At 39.9% G+C, this 20,231-nt stretch overlaps 1 protein-coding gene across 1 annotated transcript in view; it reads right to left on the reverse strand.

Annotated features, from left to right (window-relative positions):
- The window catches only part of NCKAP1L (NCK associated protein 1 like), a 42,981-nt gene extending 27,838 nt beyond the window's left edge, over nt 1–15,143 (reverse strand). The window contains exons 1-9 of the mRNA XM_045553736.1: nt 14,966–15,143; nt 13,733–13,843; nt 12,954–13,046; nt 7,404–7,460; nt 6,477–6,619; nt 5,247–5,337; nt 5,019–5,156; nt 3,960–4,008; nt 3,705–3,861 (exon numbers count right to left, since the gene is read on the reverse strand). Coding sequence (XP_045409692.1) covers nt 3,705–3,861; nt 3,960–4,008; nt 5,019–5,156; nt 5,247–5,337; nt 6,477–6,619; nt 7,404–7,460; nt 12,954–13,046; nt 13,733–13,843; nt 14,966–15,067 — 941 coding nt within the window. The 5' untranslated portion in view covers nt 15,068–15,143. The remainder of the gene's footprint in view (nt 1–3,704; nt 3,862–3,959; nt 4,009–5,018; nt 5,157–5,246; nt 5,338–6,476; nt 6,620–7,403; nt 7,461–12,953; nt 13,047–13,732; nt 13,844–14,965) is intronic.
- Nucleotides 15,144–20,231: the final 5,088 nt, after the last annotated feature.

The raw sequence follows: 20,231 nt of genomic DNA on the forward strand, positions 1-20,231 counted from the left end.
GTGGGACTTCATAACCTCTCATTTCCCTTCCCCAAACCACCCCTTTATTGGAATTAGCACAAAATCAAAGAAATCTGGAGTTGGAAAATATCTTAATTAAACCAGGATTCAATGCCACAGCATTCCTTTTGGATAATTATTTCAACCTCTGCATAGTACAATGGAGACAGGATTGGAAGTCAAAAAATCTAGAATTATTTCCTAATTCCACCTCTTCTTAACTGAGTGATGCTGAAACTGAGTCTCAATTTTCTCATTTATAAAAAATGATATTAATACTTATACCTGAATTATCATGAAGATCAAATTAGATCATTTATGTCAAAGAACTCCCTAAACTATAAATCATACATGGTGGTTGCTGTTTTTAAAGACAGGAAACTGAACACCCTTCAAACATCCCCTCCATCCCTTAGAAACGGTAATCACTGGAAAGTTTTTCCAAAGCCACCTCCAGTAACTTCTGAAAATTATGATTCTTAGATTCACTCTCTCTTAACTCTGTCAATGTTTTTTTTTTTAGTGATACTACCCAGTTATTGAGAGTGTAAAGAATCGATATTCTCATAGACTGTTGATAATACAATCTGTTTGGAGGGCAATTTGATAAGAGCTATTAAAATTTAAAATGTGTACACCGTTTACCCTACTTCTTAGAATTCACTCTATAGAAATAGTCACATAGCTTCACAAAGATATATGTCTAAGAACGTTCATTACAGCATTGTTTGTGATGATTTTAAAAAGTGAAAAGAGTTCAAATATCTATCAATAGGGGTTTGGGTAAATAAATTATGTTATAATCACATAATGGAATATTATTCAACTGTTAAAAAGAATGTCTTTATGCACTCTTATTCAAAGATATCCAAAATATAGTAAGTAAAAAAAAAAAAAAAACTTTAGAATATGGAGTGTAGATCCATTGCTTTTTAAACATTACTTATATAAGATTGAAAATACATGTATGCCTTTATATGTTTATATATGTATATATACACACAAGTATCTGGAAGATGTTCATCAAACTGTTCGAGGAGGTGAGATTGTTGCCAACTTCCACTTTGTATTTTTTATATTTTTGGATGTTTTATTTGCAACCAGAAAAAATAATATAGGTATTTTGACCCTTTTCTTAATCCCACACCTCCTTCTCATTATGGCTCTCTCTATTCTTGCCTTTACATCAAACTTCTTGAAAGAATTATTTATTAAATTACTTATCCCTCATTTTCTTCTAAACCCACTGCAACCCAGCTTTCAACCTCACCACTCAACTGAAGTCATTCACAACAAGGGCACTAGGACTTTATAGCCAAATCCAATGAACACTTTTCAATCCTCATTTTATTTAATCTCTCAACATCATCAGACATAAATAACCAGTCCTTTCTTCTTGGAATGCTTCTTCCCTTGGCTTCTCTTTCCTCTCTTCTTCTCAATATCCCTCCCTGACTTCTCTGCCCCTGCATGGCCCTTAAATATCAATGTACACAGAGGTTTGTTCCATCCTTTTCTCACATCACATGTTCTCCTTGAGTAAACTCATCTACTTTCATAGCTTTGATTACCTGTTCACCAGTCTTCCTCTGAATCCAGACGTCATTCCTAAGTTCCAGGACCACAAAGTAAAAGGCCTAATACACATTCATCTTATCTTCACTGTCCTAAATATACTTCAAATTCAACCTGTTCAAAACAGAATATACAATCTTTCTCCCACAAACTTATTTTTAGTCACATGTTCTCTTATCTTGTTTTTTTAAAATGAGGTCTCACTCTGTCACCCAAGCTAAAGAGCAGTGACTCTTGGGCCAAACGCAGTGGCTCACGCCTGTCATCTTAGCACACTGAGAGGCCAAGGTGGGAGGATCGTTCACGGTCAGGAATTTGAGACCAGCCTGAGCAGCGAGACCCCGTCTCTACAAAAATTAGAAAGAAATTATCTGGACAACTAAAAATATATATAGAAAAAATTAGCCAGGCATGGTGGCGCATGCCTGTAGTCCCAGCTACTCAGGAGGCTGAAGCACAAGGATTGCTTGAGCCCGGGAGTTTGAGGTTGCTGTGAGCGAGGCTGACGCCATACGGCACTCACTCTAGCCCGGGCAACAGAGCGAGACTATGCCTCAAAAAAAAAAAAAAGAAGAAGAAGAGCAGTGACACTAATAGCTCACTGCAGCCCTGAACTCCTAGGTTCAAGCAATTCTCCCGTCTCAGCCTCCTGAGTAGCCAGCATTACCAGAGCAAGCCACCACATCTGGCTGTTCTCTTGTCTTAAAGAATGCCAGATATCCACACCAGAAACCTTAACATCATCCTCAATTCCTCCTAATTTACTTAATTAGTCCATGTCTCTACTTTTTCCCATATACTTTTTCTTCTTTCAGACAGAATGATCTTTTCTAAAATGCAAATATGATTATGTCACTCCTCTGTTTGAAATCATTCAAAAGCTCCCTATCCTTTTTAGGACAGATTCAAACTCCATAACAGAGCATACAAGGTCTCAACTTACCTCTCCAAATTCAACTCTTGACATCCTCACCTTCGTAACCCAGCTGCCCATGCACTGAACTACATGAACTTCTTCGAACTTGCCATGCTCTCTCAATTCAAATATCTTGACAGTTTCTCTGCTTAGAATTATCTTTCTCTGCCTTAAGCAAGTCCCCTGACTTTCTACCCAACACACACACACACACACACACACACACACACACACACACACACACGCACAGTTCATCTGTTTAGCTCTTCAGGTCTATCTGTCTACAGGTTTTTCCAGATCCTGCAAGGCCAGTTTAAGTGTCCATCTAAATGCTTCCATGGGCCAAGCATGGTGGCTCACGCCTGTATCCTAGCACTCCAGGATAGTTTGACCAGCCTGAGCAAAAGCGAGATCCCGTCTCTACTTAAAAAATAGAAAGAAATTAGCTGAACAACTAAAAATATATAGAAAAAATTAGCCAGGCATGGTGGCACATGCCTGTAGTCCCAGCTACTCAGGCGGCTGAGGCAGGAGGATTGCTTGAGCCCAGGAGTTTGAGGTTGCTGTGAGCTAGGCTAACACCATGGCACTCTAGCCTGGGCAACAGAGTGAGACTCTGTCTCTAAATACATAAATAAATAAATAAAATAAATGCTTCCATGGTACTCTGTGTTTACACATCATAATCCCTTACTATATCACAAGTTTGTCTATTTTCCACCAGTTTGTAAACTCCTTGAGAGCAGAAACTGTCTTTTTTTATTTAACAAGCACATAGCACTTACAATGTACCAGGCACTTTTCTACATACTTTACAAATAATAATTCTTTTACTCTTCTTGACATCCCTAGGATGTAAGTCATAGGGAAGGTACTACTATTATCCACATTTTATAGTTGAGGAAACTGAGGCAATGGCATGGAGACGTAACTTGCCCGAGGTCACACAACTAGGAAGTGGTAGAGCTTGAATTCAAACCCAAGCAAACTGGTTTCAGAGTCCATGCTCTTAACCTCTATGTTATCTTATGAATTATTGTATCCCTAAAACCCAGTGGCACACCTAGCAAATAGTAGGTAATCAATAATAATTTCCTCAATAGTTAGAATGAACCCTTACTACCCATACTCTGAAGCACTAATGGAGGCTAAAAAGGGACATTGGCAGGGGCTAAAAATCCCCAAAGATCGGCTTGGCTCTCATGTCTCTCACCCTTTCAAACTGCTAAACAGGTCCTCAGTGACCTTGTGCACCTGTAGCACATCCTCCCGGATGAGGGTGATGTACAGGGAGCCCTGCAGACACAGCTTCCATAGCTTCTGGCACTGGCTGTTGGAGTTGAGGCACCCGTGACAAAGAAGAAACCCAACTGCGGATGGGTAGAACAGTACAGAGGCAGACTTTAAGAACTTGTTCTCCAGGTAACACGCTGCTGTATCCATTCCCACCTACTGCCACTAAACTTACTTATGATCCAGCGCTCCATGACTTCCACAGACAGATATTCACACGCCATCTGGGAGAAGAGAGACAGAGATGGTCAAACAGTTATTTATCTTAGTTTTCCCCTAAAGGAAAAAAGTCAAGCCAGAATCTAAGTATCAAAACCAACTTTTAGGCCGGGCGCGGTGGCTCACGCCTGTAATCCTAGCTCTGGGAGGCCGAGGCGGGTGGATCGCTCGAGGTCAGGAGTTCAAGACCAGCCTGAGCAAGAGTGAGACCCCGTCTCTACTAAAAATAGAAAGAAATTATCTGGCCAACTAAAAATATATATACAAAAAAATTAGCCGGGCATGGTGGCTCATGCCTGTAGTCCCAGCTACTCGGGAGGCTGAGGCAGTAGGATTGCTTAAGCCCAGGAATCTGAGGTTGCTGTGAGCTAGGCTGACGCCACGGCACTCACTCTAGCCCGGGCAACAAAGTGAGACTCTGTCTCAAAAAAAAAAAAAAAAAACCAACTTTTATTTTGCCGGCTGGATTAAGGCACTTTGATAAACCAATAGCTGGGAAACCTGCCAATAATGAAGGTGAGGCACTGGAAGTGAAGCGAGGAATAAGGAATATAGCTGAGAAAGGGAAAGGAGCTTGGGCTGGAAAGGAGCTTGGGCTGGAAGTTTAATATAACCTCGCTTCAACAGTTCGGGTACTTTTAATAACAATAAAATGAGGAGAGCAAAACTAAAACGTTCTCCCTCCTTTGGATTCTTTTACCACTTAAAGTATAAATCATTCATCTGGCACTTATCACTAATCTGGTACCATCAGTTGTATTTTTATGACATGGCATATCTTCCCTAAGAGACTATAAGTTCTTTGAGGGAAGGATTTTGGGCCCATAGTTGTCAAACAAAAACATTTATTAATTAATTGACTCCTAAGCTCAAATTCCTCCTGGGCTGAATAGATGCATATCCTAGAAGAGAGCAAAGGATTCTTAGGGCTGATATTTCCTGAAAGAAGCACCCTCAACAGAGATGGCCTTGGCAAAGAGAATGCCTCCACTAACAAAAGGAAAAGGGAACTCACTGTATCTGAATTGGCCGGGTTAATCATGGCTGGGGGGGTGCTGATGAGACTTAGAAGCTGGGCACTGCGCCACTGCTCAGCCCCCTGGTTCCTTCGGACAAAGAGGAAGTGCAAAGAGAGGAGGGCTCCGCTCACAGCCTGCAGGGGAAAAGCAAATGAAACCTTAATGTCAATGATGAGGGCAATGTACTTCTGCCTGAGGAATTCTCCACTCTCGGGGGAACTTGCCTTTGTATGAGGCCCAAACTCTTCTGTCAGCTTTTTCAGAGGGTGGTCATACTCCAAGACCATCTGACCCAGACGAGCAAAACTGGGGTCACTAGAAGAAAGCAAGCAGAAGAAAAAGGAGTTACAACCCTCCCTTAACCGTGACATAACTTCTTATGTTTACATATAGAACAAAGATGTGTGCATAGACTGGCATTCCACACCATCTCCTAAGATATACTTACTAAACTAGGAATTACATGTACAGAGACCCCACTCCAGGCTCAGGTATACCAAACTGTGGCTAGACAAAACAATACAATTTTGGATAGGTCCATGAAAGTTTTTTCCTTCTAAGCACCCAAAATTGGGTTGGACACATGATAGGTACTCAATAAAGTTGTGTCAATTAGTTGGAAATCAAGTAATATGCCTGGACCCAAATCTGTGTACAACCCAAAAGGGCACATAAATATTCAAAGCTAACAGATAAGGCCTGTGCCTAAGTATCCATGTAGACACATGGGAACACACATCAAGCATAGAACGATAGGCCACAACTCTGATCCCTCTGATCTTCATTTTTTTCAGCCCTTAAATACTTATATTTATACTAATGGAGGGGGACATAACTGCAGCTAATCCAAAATCCATTTGTATTTGGCTTCAAATGTATTATCATACATTACTTACCTCTAATGGCTTTATCTTACTAATATTATTCCTACCAATACTAAAAAGAATTTTCTTTGCCTTTTGTAATAAACTGAAAAGCAGAGTAGAAGCCAGTCCAGGATTAAAAATTGATCAGAAATAGTGCAAACTGGATAATCCACTAGCAGACATTCAAGAGTTAACTACAGTTGTCCCTCAGTATATGCAGGGGATTGGTTCCAGAACCCCTGTGTATACCAAAATCTATGCATACTCAAGTCCCACGGTCAGCCCTGAGGAACCCAGACATATGGAAAGTAGGCCCTCTGTATACTCAGGTTTAACATCCTGTGAACACTGTATTTTTGCTCCATGTTTGGTTGAAAAAATTCTGCATACAAGTGGACCTGCACAGTTCAAACCAGTGTTGTTCAAGGGTCAACCGTATATGTAAAAGTGTACCTTGTTTTGCGTAGGTTATCATATAGATTATAGATTCTTATATGAGAACTCATGGCATCTATTTTGTTTGTATCCACCCCCTACCTCATAGAACCATCTATGAGACTGTTCATGTAATACCTTCCCTTAACTCACCCATGACCATGCACCATCTCATGGGCACAGTTGTACATGCCAATGAGTATCCGTCGATCCTCAATCCGTGACAGAAGTAAAATAACTGAGGTGTAAGTCACAATCAAGTCCAAGTAACTCCGAGTAAAGTCAAAGTTGAGATTCTGCAAGGAAAATACAAAGGAACTCAAGAACAGCATGGCCAATTAATTTGTATCTCCCTATTTCTCCAACCACTCCAGACAGTGCTAAATGATTCTGAATGGGTCTATTTAGAAGTAGGAACTGACAGCCCAAGTGTGGTGGCTTACATCTATAATCCCAGCAATTTGGGAGGCCAAGGCAGGAGGATCTCTTGAGGGCAGGAGTTCAAGACCAGCCTGGGCAACAGAGTAAGACCCCATCTCTACCAAAAATAAATAAATAAATAAGCCAGGTGTTCTGGTGCATGCCTGTAGTTCTCGCTACTTGGGAGGCTGAAGCAGGCTTGCTCAACTTCCTTGAGCCCAGAAATTCAAGGTTACAGTGAGCTACGATTGAGCCACTGCACTCCAGCCTGGGCAATAGAGCAAGACCCCATCTCAAAAAAAAAAAAAAAAGGAAGAAATAGGAACTGACAGGAAAATAATTCAAAAGAAGAAAGTTGGAACAAAAGTCAGAGGCTCTAAAAATGAGCTCAAGATGCAAGGAGACCAGGAAATAAGGTAACATTTGGGAGCTGGAAGAAGTGGAGTAAGATTTTTGGGTAATTTTTATGTTAATTAAAACACATTGCTGATCTGTTTAACATGTAAATATATTTTATCTTTAGTACTTCTTACAAAACAATTATAATCCTGAGAAGGAACTAATGAAATAGCCATTCTTCCAGTCCCATCCCACCCCACACTGTCCCACCTTGGCCTTTTCTTTGATTCTATGATAGAAGAGAATTGCAAAGGATCTTACGATATCAAAATGGCACTGGCAGGCATCAATGGTGTTGAGAAGTTCATAAACGTGATCCTGAGGGTGGAATTGAAGATGCAAATGAATAAAGAATAAAGAGAAGGTGACATGTACTACCAGAATTTGAGATTCTAGGCCAGTCACGGTGGCTCACGACTATAATCCTAGCACTCTGGGAGGCTGAAGCAGGTGGATTGTTTGAGCTCAGGAGTTTGAGACCAACCTGAGCAAGAGCGAGACCCCATCTCTACTAAAAATAGAAAGAAATTAGCTGGACAACTAAAAATATATAGAAAAAATTAGCCAGGCATGGTGGCGCATGCCTGTAGTCCCAGCTACTTGGGAGGCTGAGGCAGAAGGATGGCTTGAGCCCAGGAGTTTGAGGTTGCTGTGAGCTAGGCTGATGCCATGGCACTCATTCTAGCCTGGGCAACAGAGTGAGACTCTGTCTCAAAAAAAAAAAAAGTAAAATGGCTGGATCAAAGAGTATATTTTGCATATTTTTATTTTTAAAATATGTTGCCAAAAGATTTGAAAAGGCACTTCATGGAAAAAATATACAAATGGCAAATAAGCACACAAAAAGATTGTCAATGTTAGTCAGCAGGGAAATGCAAATTAAAATGACAATAAGATATTCACAAGAATTGCTAAAATTTAAGTCTGAAAATAGCAAGTGCTGACAAGAATGTGGAGCAACTGGAACTCTCATATATTACTGGTGGGAGGATAAAATGGAACAACTTTGAAAAAAGTTTGGAAAAAGAAATAAAGAAAAAAAGTTTGGCAGTTTCTTGCCGGGCGCGGTGGCTCACGCCTGTAATCCTAGCACTCTGGGAGGCCGAGGCAGGTGGATCGCTCGAGGTCAGGAGTTCAAGACCAGCCTGAGTGAGACCCCGTCTCTACTAAAAATAGAAAGAAATTATCTGGCCAACTAAAAATATATATAGCAAAAAAAATTAGCCGGGCATGGTGGCACATGCCTGTACTCCCAGCTACTCGGGAGGCTGAGGCAGTAGGATCGCTTAAGCCCAGGAGTGTGAGGTTGCTGTGAGCTAGGCTGACGCCACGGCACTCACTCTAGCCTGGGCAACAAAGTGAGACTCTGTCTCAAAAAAAAAAAAAAAAAAAGTTTGGCAGTTTCTTATAAAATTAAACATGCTCTCATCACAAGATTCAGCAATTCAACTTCTAGATTATTTACCCAAATGAAACGAAAAATATGTCCCCACTAAGATTTGTGCTTGAATGTTTATAGCAACTTAGGCATTAATGGCCAAAATCTAAAAACAATCCAAATGTCCATTAACAGGTAAATGGACAAACAAATTGTACCCATACAATGATAAAGTTCTCATCAAAAATGGGAACTGAATCACTGATACATGTAACAATATAAATAAATCTCAAAAACATCATGCTGAGTGAAAGAAGCCAGACACAAAAGAATACACGCTGTATAGATTCCATTTACTTGAACCTTTAGAAAAGAAAAATCTATTCTAAAAAGCACATCAGTGGTTGCCTGAGGCTAGGAGTGAAGGGTAGGGATTGACTGAATGGAAAAAAGACACAGGGAACTTTTGGGGTCATGGAAATTTCCCACACTTTGATTGTGGTGGTGGGTACACAGGCATATACATTTGTCAAAACATGTTAAAATGTGTAGGAAAAATTTTTCTAATTTATCTTCCCAAAAAGGCTGTGTCTAAATTAATAGATAGGGAAACCAAGGCTAAGAGCAGTTAAGAAACTTGCCCAAAATCACAGAGCTAGTCAGGAATGGTACCAGAATTTGAACCCAGAGCCATGATCTTCCCTTTCTGCTACATGACCTCTAGAACTCTGTATAGGTCTATGCTGCCTATTTGCTAGTAATGCCTTTCTATAACTCCAACTAGAAACACAGTTTCCACGGGATATAGCTAAAGTTCACTTTCAGCCACTCACACAACCAATTTCGCCATATAGGTCTTATTCTCTAAAGACAAGAGTCAGAAGTGAACAGAAGGGAACAGAATTAACATTTGTTGGCCTATTACTTTACTATTATATGCTAAACCCTGAGCTAGGTGTTTTCCATGCATTATCTCATTTAATTCTCACAAACACTCCATACAGTAAATTTTATTTCTCCATTTTATAGATAAGGAAACTGGGATTCCAACAGTTCTTTGTCTGAAGCTGTACAGCTTATAAGTGGTAAAGCTGAAATGTGAAACCAAGTTTGTGTAATTCAGTGCCTACCTACTTTACAACGCACCCCACTTCAGTGCCCTTATTTCCCTTCCTGCCCTAAACACGCCATACCAAACACCTCAGGCTCCGAACTTTACAACTGCAGCAACCAGCAGGTATTCTAAAATCCCCTTTGGACTCCAACTTTTTCCAGTAAGAGGCTTTTTTATATGCTTCCAGCATTCTTTCCACTGCCTCCACCAGTGCCTATCCTCTTCCTAGCCACCACTCTCAATTCCAAGATTAATACCCTTGACCTGACATTCCCTCAGATCTTACAGTCCTTCATGTCCCCACCTCTCTCTTCATTGTGTGATCTAATGAATGTCCTAGATTACCTTTCCTGGGGTAGGCACAGGGCACCTAACGCAGGGCCCGTACTCTTGTACCACCTGAAAAAATATTATAATACCAGCTCTTGGATTGCTCAGAGGGCTAAAATTTGTATTATTTCTTGAATACATAAATAATACATGTTTATTGTAGAAAAATTAGAAAATACAGATAAGTTTAACTTTAATTAGTTTTTGAAACCACGAATAATCCCACCAATCAGAAATTCTAATGTTTTTTAAATGAACATTTAGCTATGTAAATATCCATTTTAGGGGCATCTTATATCTTACACTGTATTGTAATTTGCTTTTACATTAAACATATATGAAAAACATTTTTCCATGCCAATTAATATAAATAATATGTTATCATCTTTAACAGCTGCAGAATATTCATTTATGCACACATATTCTGAACTTTCAACCAAACATCTATTTATTGGATATATCATTATCAAGTTATAACTGTCAAAATAATGCAACAGAATACATTCTTGCACAGATATCTTTGCACTTCTGATTGTTCCCTTAAGACAAATTTTTAGAAATAGAATTACTACATTAATTTTTAAGACTTTAGAAACACATTATCAATTTGATTTTCAAAAACATTGTGTTAAATAATTTTTAATTTTTGTGTTTATAAAAATAGTATGTGCTCATTGTTTAAAATTTAAATAAAATATCACCCATGTAGTATTGCTACTAAAAGCTGTTAACAATAAGACAAATCCAAATTGAAGGATATTCTAAAAAACAACTAGCCTGGACTCTTCAAAAGGTCAGTGCCATGAAAGATAAAGGCTGGGAATTGTTATTAATTAGATTAAAGACTAAGGAGACAAAAGTAAATTCAATGTGTGATTCTTGAGACAACTGGAAAAATATGAATATAAGCTATGTATTACCCAATAATATTATAGCAATGTTGTATTTCCTGAGTATGATAATTGTATCAGGGTTGGGTAAGAAAATATTCTTGTTCTTAGCAGATATATGCTTAAATATTTTCGGAAGGAAATGTCATGATGTCTGCAACTAACTCAAATGGTTCAGAAAAAAAAGCCGGGATAAGTAAATGTGGCAAAATACTGACAATTAGGAGATCCAGGAGAATTCCAAAATGATATTCATTGTACTACTCTTGGAATTTTTCAGTAGGTTCGAAAAATACTTGAAATTTTTAAACCTTTAATAATGCAAAGATGCATAGCTTATACAAGTTGACCATCCCTAATCCAAAAATCCAAACTGCTCCAAAATCTGAAACTTTTTGAGTGCCAATATGACACTCAAAGGATGTGCTCATTGGAGCATTTCAGATTTAGAATTTTTGAATGAGGCATATGCAGCCATATAATGCAAATATTCCAAAATCCAAAAACATCCCAAGCATTTTGGATAAGGAATATTCAATCTGTATGGAGAATTCCTAAAACTAAACAAAAAAAAGCAACCCAATTTTAAAACAGGCAAAGGATGTGAATAGACATTTCTATAAAGAAGATACACAAATGGCCAATAAGAATATGAGAAAAAAGCTCAACATCACTAATCATTAGCAAAATTCAAATCAAAATTACAATGAGATAATACCTCACACCCATTAGGATGGCTACTATCAAAAAAACCAGAAAATAACAATTGTTGGTAAGGATGTGGAGGAAGTATAGCCCCTGGGCACTGTTGGTGGGAACACAAAATGGTACAGTATGGAAAACAGTAGGGAGGTTCCTCAAAAAGTTAAAAATAGAATTATATGATCCAGCAATTCCACTTCTGGGTGTATACCCAAAAGAACTGAAAGTAAGGTCCTAAAAAGATATTTGTATACTCATATTCATAGCAGCATCATTCACAATAGCTAAAATGTGAAAGCAACCCAAATGTCCATCAACATATAAATGGATAAGCAAAATGTAGTATATCCATACAATGAAATATTATTCAGCCTTAAAAAGGAAAGAAATTCTGCAATATGATACAACATGGATGAACCTTGAAAACATTATGCTAAGTGAAATAAGCTAGTCACAAAAAGACAAATACTTATTATTCTACTTACATGAGGTACTTAGTCAAAATCATAGAAACAGAAAGTAGAATGGTGTTTGCCAGTGGCTGGAGGGAGGGGTAAATTGTAGTTATTGTTTAAAGGGTAGTTTCAGTTTTACAAGATGAAAAGATGGTTGCACATTATGAATTTATTTAGTACCACTGAACTGTACACTTAAAAATGGTTAAGATAGGTTTTATGCTTCGTGTATTTTAGCACAATTTTTAAAATTGGGGGTCCAGGCGCAGTGGCTCATGCCTGTAATCCTAGCATTCTGGGAGGCCAAGGCGGGTGGATCATTTGAGCTCAGGAGTTCGAGACCAGCCTGAGCAAGAGCGAGACTCCGTCTCTACTAAAAATAGAAAGAAATTAGCTGGACAACTGAAAATATATGGAAAAAAATTAGCTGGGCATGGTGGCACATGCCTGTAGTCCCAGCTACTCAGGAGGCTGAGGCAGGAGGATTGCTTGAGCCCAGGAGTTTGAGGTTGCTGTGAGCTAGGCTGATGCCACGGTACTCTAGCCCAGGCAACAGAGTGAGACTCTGTCTCTAAATAAATTAATTAATTTAATTAAATTAAATTGGGGGGAAAAGTATAGCTTAGTAAATTGAAGCCAATCATAATCCATCCCCAAATATGGTTAACAGTTTAATATATAATATTCCAAATATTTCTTACATATATACTAACACTGCGTATATACAAGCTTATATAGCTTTTAAAACAAAAATATGATGTGCCTTATACTATTCTGCAATTTGCTTTCATTTAACAATACAACTTAGATATCTTTCCATATCAGTACATCTCATTTTTTTCAAGAATCTATATTAAGCATCACATATGAACATCTACTAAAGAAGGAATAGCCTCTGAAAGACCATGCCTACATTAGGGAGCTAGGATAGGGAGAGCTCACCCGAAATTCCATGACATCCACAAATGACTGGTAGTAGTTAGTGAGGAATCTAATTATTTCAGTTTTTTCACGATGTACTGGTCCTAAATGTTGCTGAAAGAAACACAAGGCAAAATTAAAAATGCAAAATAAAAGACAATTGATTAAAGTAACTCAAAAAGAACAGAGGTTACACCTAAAATATTCTTAAAGAGGGTTGAAAGACACTGACAGAAGAAGTTGGAAACTCTCCGATGCTCTGCAGGTCTTTAAACAGAAGAGATTCTCTATCTAGGCCGGATGGTTGTGTGAGAGGAAATTTCAAAGACCCTTTCAGCCGAAGAGGTTTACTATTTATATCAAAATCAAAAGAAGCAGAATGAGAAGATGCTATAGGTAAGATGGGTGAGAAATCTGGGGTAACATTTAATAAGGAAGAAATGATATCCCAATAGATGCAGAATTCTAAGACAAGTAGCAAGGAAATACTGACTGTGAAACAGGAACAACAATAAAATACATGCACCCTGTCGGGTTGAGAGAGCTGACTTCCTGCACAAACAATGTGTTCTCATGAATCTTGCAGTGGAAAAATAGGCAATGCTTTGCTCCAGTTTACCGTGGAAGAATCCCATCTTATCTCAAAATTCTCAAGATCTAAAGCTCTACAACAGTCTGAAGCCCTGTGGTTGCTCCATCCCTTGCCAAGTTTGAAGAGAGGCAGTCAAAAGAAAAGAATCCCAGCCATCGCAGCAGAGAATTATTTCAGAGACAAGCGAGGAGGAAGATGGAGTTCTCACCGTGCTGTTTCGGACATCTATGTTGGGAAATTTCTTGTTGATGTACTTCAAAGATGACTCCATGGACTTTTCCAGTAAGAAAGGTGGCTTGGATTTGGGGTCTGCACAAGTCTGCACAGATAAACCACATTATATTTCAACCGGTCCTCCTGCCCCTAAGAAACATACCTCTTCCCTCCATCATTCAACCTCGAAGCTCTCTTAGGAAAAGGCAATCTGGGAATTAGTTATAAAAGCATGAGAGTTGGTCAGGAACAAATTCCAGGACATTGAGCCAACTATCAAAGAGCTAAGTAACAACCTGGGCATTTTGTCTTGCTGGGTAAAGCTTAATGTCTGCTTGGCACTGGCACAAAGAGGAAACTGTTTCCCCGCCCCACAACTGCAGCCAGAAGGAGTGAGAAAAGCAACTGCTCGGGAGTTAGACTTTGTGCAAGATTCAGTGTCACAATTTGGTCCATTACATAAGTATCTTATCCCAAAGTGCATTTATAGGATTCATGGAGACAGAGAAACCATGTTCTTGGTGATTTATTTTATTACAAAATGCACAAAGTTCCCTCTCCCAAGTCCCCTACCTTCTCTTCCAGGAAAACACCGTCTTTACCTCTTTATTTCCTATGGCTTGCCAGCCCCTAGCCCACCTCTCGCCACCAGCTTCTCCCAGCTGCACAGTTTCTCTTCTGAACACACAGATACACAGTCACAGCATAAATTGCACCAGACTAAGTCCCTCAGAGGACAACTACCTTTTTTATCTAAATATCTATCTTTTTTTTTTCCTTTTAGAGAAGTACTTCTGTGGAAAAGTTTTTGCCAGAGACCCAACTTCAGATTTCTTCAGAGTATGGGAGATCAGCAATAAATAACAAAACCCAGAATTCTAGACACCAGAGCTTTATCCAAATCACTCAGAACACAATTATTCCCCCGACACTCCTACACCTGCCCCCAGCCCCAGTGGAAAGCAGATGCTCCCATCGGGGTGAGAACCGTATCTAGAAAGGGGAAGCCCTGAAAAGGAGCTCCCCTTCTGCCTTCGGGAACCGGCTGGCCTATATAATCGCAATGACTGAAGGCCTGTTAAAGCAGTGGAAAAGAGGATGGGGTCCAACTGCTGCACCTATCCGCCTCAGGGTTCCCTACCCGCCTCAGGATTCCCTGCCCACCTCAGAGTTCCCTGCCCTACTGTTGCTAGAATAATTAATAGTGGTTCCCGTTGCTCATGCTTACCTTCTTGATGTTATACATCCGGATCAGAACCCCCTGACCTCGATCATTCAGGATAGTGAGCTTCTCTGCAAATTTATGCTGGTAGGCAGATGTCAAAGACATGATGGCCACTGAGAGAGAGGAGCATCCAGACAGCAATGCCTGATCTCCCCAAACACTTTCAGCTTGGGTGGTGACACCCTCTGGGTGGAGGGACTCAGCCTGGTTGGTGCGCTGGTCTTCCGTTGCCTCTGCCATTGGCTTATGGGTGAAATCAGTCATTATGGTTCACAAGCCCTCAGAGCCTTCTTGCACTTCCTCTTGCACACTCAGCAGAGGAGACTTCCTCTTTCTGGCTGCATGACACTTTTAGTATGGCTGTCACGTGGGTGGAGGCTGGGGAGAGGGATAGGCTTTCAAGGCTCTTCACAGACTAGCATTGACCGTTTTGGTCTCATGCCTCCACAAGTGTCCTATACAAAACTCTATGCCATACAAACAAGGATCTACCCCCCCCCATACACCTCTATACTTTCCCTTCTTTTATCCCCCCATCAAGAATGCCTATATTATTCTCTACTAAACCTTAGACCTCATCATCTTTTAGGACCCAGATCAAATCCCATCTCTTCCTAACTACCCCATCCAATGTCAAGTATTGTACTACACTGTATATTGTCAAATATATTATTTTATTCCTTGTTATATTAAATGTATGTCTTATCTCTCCCAACTACATCATTTGCTCCTTAAGGAGAAGAAGTATATCTTATACTTCTTTATAGCCCTCACAATGCTCTAGCACAGTGATTCTCGAAGTGTGATCCAGCAGCACCAGCATCACCTGGAAGCTTGTTAGAGATGCAGATTCTCAGGACCCACCCCAGACCACTGAATCCAAAACTCTGAGATGGGTCCCAGCAGTCTGTGGTTAAACAAGCTCTCCTCGTGATTTCAATGTACACTCGAGTTTGAGAACCACTACTCCAGTACAATGGTATTTAGAGGTGCTTAAGAAACGGAGATCAATCTCTGTCCTGAGATTCAGGATTGGAAGGTAGGTCTGTAGTGGGGCCTAGAAGTCTGCATTTATTAGCACCCTTAGAGGTTTTGGTGCAAATGTCCAGGGGACACATGTTGAGAAACACTGATCTAGAACAACACCTTTTAGACACAGTAGCTACTCAGTAAATATGCTGGTTTATTTGTTGAATTAAAACCAAAATAGGAAATAGGCCCCCTGAAGAATGAAATTAATTGATTAATAAGAGGAAACTAATTATAGCTCTTAAATCTTAGAGGACCGAATGAATTTTAGCACTAAAATATTCTTGCCATTCCAACCAGGCCTTGATCCTCTAACTCAGGAAAATTTTCACTCATTTCAAGTTTCTTTCAAGGCACAAAGCAAAAAGTCCTAGGTAAAATTCTAAATCAGAAAGAGTTATCTTCATTTCCACCTCCTTTCCAATACCTTTCCTCCGGTTTTCAATCATTCCCATTTTCCATATCCAGAGCTCTCATGGTCTTAATAAATCCTATACAGGTGAGGGGAGAGAGGCAGGGCTGATCAGCATCATTATTTAAGGAACTTAACATGTTTGATCCCAAGACATTGTATTTTTTTAATAAAAGAAACAGCTAGATGGCAACACTTAACATATGAAATTTCAAACATCTCTGAGAGACTTTGCATTTTTGGAAAATAGAATCTGCCTTCCATTTTATTTACTGGACTGTGTCCCTAGAAAGCTGTGGGCCTGAAATAATGTGATGTTGGCCCTAAAGATTTGGGTGTTTCTTTTTGGTTTTGGGTTTTTTGGGTGGTGTTTTGGTTTTTGGTTTTTGGTTTTTTTGGTTTTTTTTTGAGATGGGTCTCGCTCTGTCACCCAGACTGGAGTGCAGTGGCATCATCATAGTTCACTGCAACCTCAAACTCCTGGGCTCAAGCGATCCTCCTGCCTCAACCTTCTGAGTAGCTGGGACTACAGTGCACGCCACTACAACTGGCTAATTTTTCTATTTTTTGTAGAGACCGGAGTCTCACTCTGTTGCTTAGGCTGGTCTTGAACTCCTGGCCTCAAGCGATCCTCCCGCCTCAGTCTCTCAGAGTGCTAGGATTATAGACGTGGGGGCCACCATGCCAGACCAGCCCTAAAGATTTGAATCACCTGCTGTTATCGAAGAAACCCAAATTCTAGCAAAAAGATCGGTGGGATTTCTAATGTTCTTTTACCTTGATGGGGGAGAATTTAGAGCAGGCAGTAAGAGGCCAACATTTAGGAAGCTGAGCAGCAGCATAGTAGCAGCCTTCTTAGGTTAAGTATAGTTCTATTGGCTCTTTTTCACTTTCATTTCTTACCCTTATCCCGAAAATTTTGTTGAAGACCCTCCATACCAAGCCAGTATTGTTTTCTGCCGTGCCTTAATATGTATTCCCCAACCTGGTAGGGACCATCTTCTCAGCATACTGTGAATGTGCTACATTCATTTCTGCCTCTCTGACTTCACTTGTGTATGCTTTCCCTCCGCTGACCCAAATCCTATTCAATCTTCAGGATCTAGCTCAATAGTCCCAAGTGCAGCCCTTGCTGAACTCCTATAGCACTTGGTCTACCACACACTTTACATCCAAGTCGTGTTCCACCTTTAATTGCCCACCTCATATTATACTGTCTTCCCAGACAAACCAAAAGATTGCTAGAGCCTGGAAACACTATTCTCCTGTACTTGGTATGCGGGAAAAGCCTACGCTTTGGTATGGGACAGAATTAGGCTCCCATGTAGTTGAGTACAATAGGCTGAGCCTTATGACTTAGTTACTAACAGCCCAGGTTCTAGGGCCAGATATCTTGAGTTCGAATCTCAACTCTTTCACTTACCAGCTCTAACCCAGTTTCCCTGTCTTTAAAATGAAGGTGATATTGATAATAATTCCTACATGGAGCTATTGTATTTAAAAACTGATAATATAATCATTTACTGTGTACCAGGTACTTTAAATGCTTTAACTATATTACCTCAAATAATATTAATCATGCTACTCAAATACTAGCTTTGTAACTTTAGGCTATCTATTACCACTAAGTGGGTTTTCTAATCTATAAAATAGTAGTAATCCCTCATACAACTGTGGAAGTGATTAAATGATACAGCATATGTAAACATTTGGCTCAAGACCTGGTACTGTGGATTAGGAATGCCAATAATAAAGTAAAATTTTTGAATATGTAGTGAGCTTGCTATATCACTTTCTGTGGAATTCTATTTGGCACCCCATAAAGAAAAAAGTCAATTTAAAAATGGGGGCCAGGCATGGTGGCTCACGCCTGCAATCTAACACTCTGGGAGGCCGATGCAGGAGGATGCCTTGAGCTCAGGAGTTCGAGACCAGCCTGAGCAAGAGTGAGACCTTGTCTCTACTAAAAATAGAAAGAAATTATATGGACAACTAAAAATATATATAGAAAAAATTAGCCGGGCATGGTGGCGCATGCCTGTAGTCCCAGCTACTCGAGAGGCTGAGGCAGGAGGATTGCTTGAGCCCGGAGTTTGAGGTTGCTGTGAGCTAGCTGATGCCATGGCACTCTAGCCTGGGCAACAGAGTGAGACTCTGTCTCAAAAAAAAAGGGACTAGTCATGCCAACTGGTAGTCTTAAAGGAGCAGCAGCTCCTCCTATAAACTGGAGGAGCCCTTCTAAAGGTATTTTATCCCCAAAGCAGGGTCTTACAACCCTGGCTCTAAATCAGAATCCCCTGTAGAACTCTTTTAAAGCCACAGTTAGCCAGACTCCATTCTTGAAGATTCTGATCCAATAGTTCTGGAGTGGGACCAAAGGATCTGTCACTTCTGTCACTTTAAAACTACTCAGTGATTCTCATACACAACCAGGATTGAGAACCACTTCTCCAAGGCTTAAGTGTGACATCAGAAACCTCTAAGCATCTGAGAAATCACAGAACATATGGTGGGAGGAAAGAAATTGAGTAGTTTGAACAGAAAGTTGATTCACATCACTTACCTGAAGTATTGTGCTTTCCCTCTCCTCAAACTTCAGCTATTTGCCTTGTTTTGCCTTGTCCAAAGAGTGTTTTCCTCTTCGAGTAACACTTCCTTTCAGATTCTTGAGAGACACTGCTTCAAGAATAAGATAGGTCTCAAGATCCTTTAGACAGGTATCAAGGTTGGAATACTCCTGTCAAGTCTAATATGTACCAAACCAAATGGCCTCCATTATAGTCTTAGCCTCCCCACGTGGGATATTCAACTATTAATAATTAGGTGAATGACCCAACATCGCCAATTCTCGCTGCCTATTCTGAAGCAGTTTTCATTTATTAAGATCAGCCTTATCAGTCTGGTCAAATTTCATACTTTTCTAGGCTGCTGGCTAAAATAAGGGTTTGGGGTTGTCTGAAGATTATATTTGGGTATTAAAGCTCTTTTTCCATTATCTTTAAGAATCTAAAGATAACTATATACAATATTGAATTATATCACAGCCTTTGTTTTCCAGACAGCCAATTCACTTTTAAATAAATGTTCTTGGTTCTAATGTAATTATTAATATTCAGTGAAAGTTTTAAAGAGCCATGCTGGCTTGTGTTCCTTAAATGTACCTGAGTCTACATCCCTGGCTTTAATCATCAAGATGCCCTTAGGAAAATCTGACATTTAACAGTCTAGCTCTGTGCCCTTTGTCTATGCCCTAGGCATCATGCAAAACAGAATTTAAATGGGCTATTCTAAGGCATTTTTCTATCCCTCCTGCTTATGCCAGTCTGCCTTGATCTTATTTTCCCCTCTGTCAAACTATACTGTCCCTGCTTTGCAGAAATCTCAGATGTAGCTGTTGCCTAGAAACTTGGGAGTCCTTAAAATGAATGTCTGCTAGGACAACTAAAGACAGCTATCCATAGAAGAAAGTAGGCCTTCTATTGGCAGTAAAATGCAGCAGATTTAAGATGATATATGCTTAGATCACTTCTAGGAATCTTCATATGTTAATTCCTACAACTTTAGAAATTTCAGACTGACATTCTCAGGTAATTATAAAGAAGCCCAACCGGAGCACAGTAGCAGGCACCTGTAGTCCCAGCTACTCACGGGGCTAAGGCAGGAGGATCACTTGAGCCCAGGAGTTTGAGGCTATAGTGAACTATAATCGCACCTGTGAACAGTCACTGCACTCCAGCCTGGGCAACAGAACAAGACCATCACTAAAAAAAAAATAATTATAAAGTAGCCTGAACTTGAACATTATACTGTTCATTTTTCTGATTCCCT

The sequence above is a fragment of the Lemur catta genome, chromosome 6, assembly GCF_020740605.2.
Source record: "Lemur catta isolate mLemCat1 chromosome 6, mLemCat1.pri, whole genome shotgun sequence".
Classification (NCBI taxonomy): domain Eukaryota; kingdom Metazoa; phylum Chordata; class Mammalia; order Primates; family Lemuridae; genus Lemur; species Lemur catta.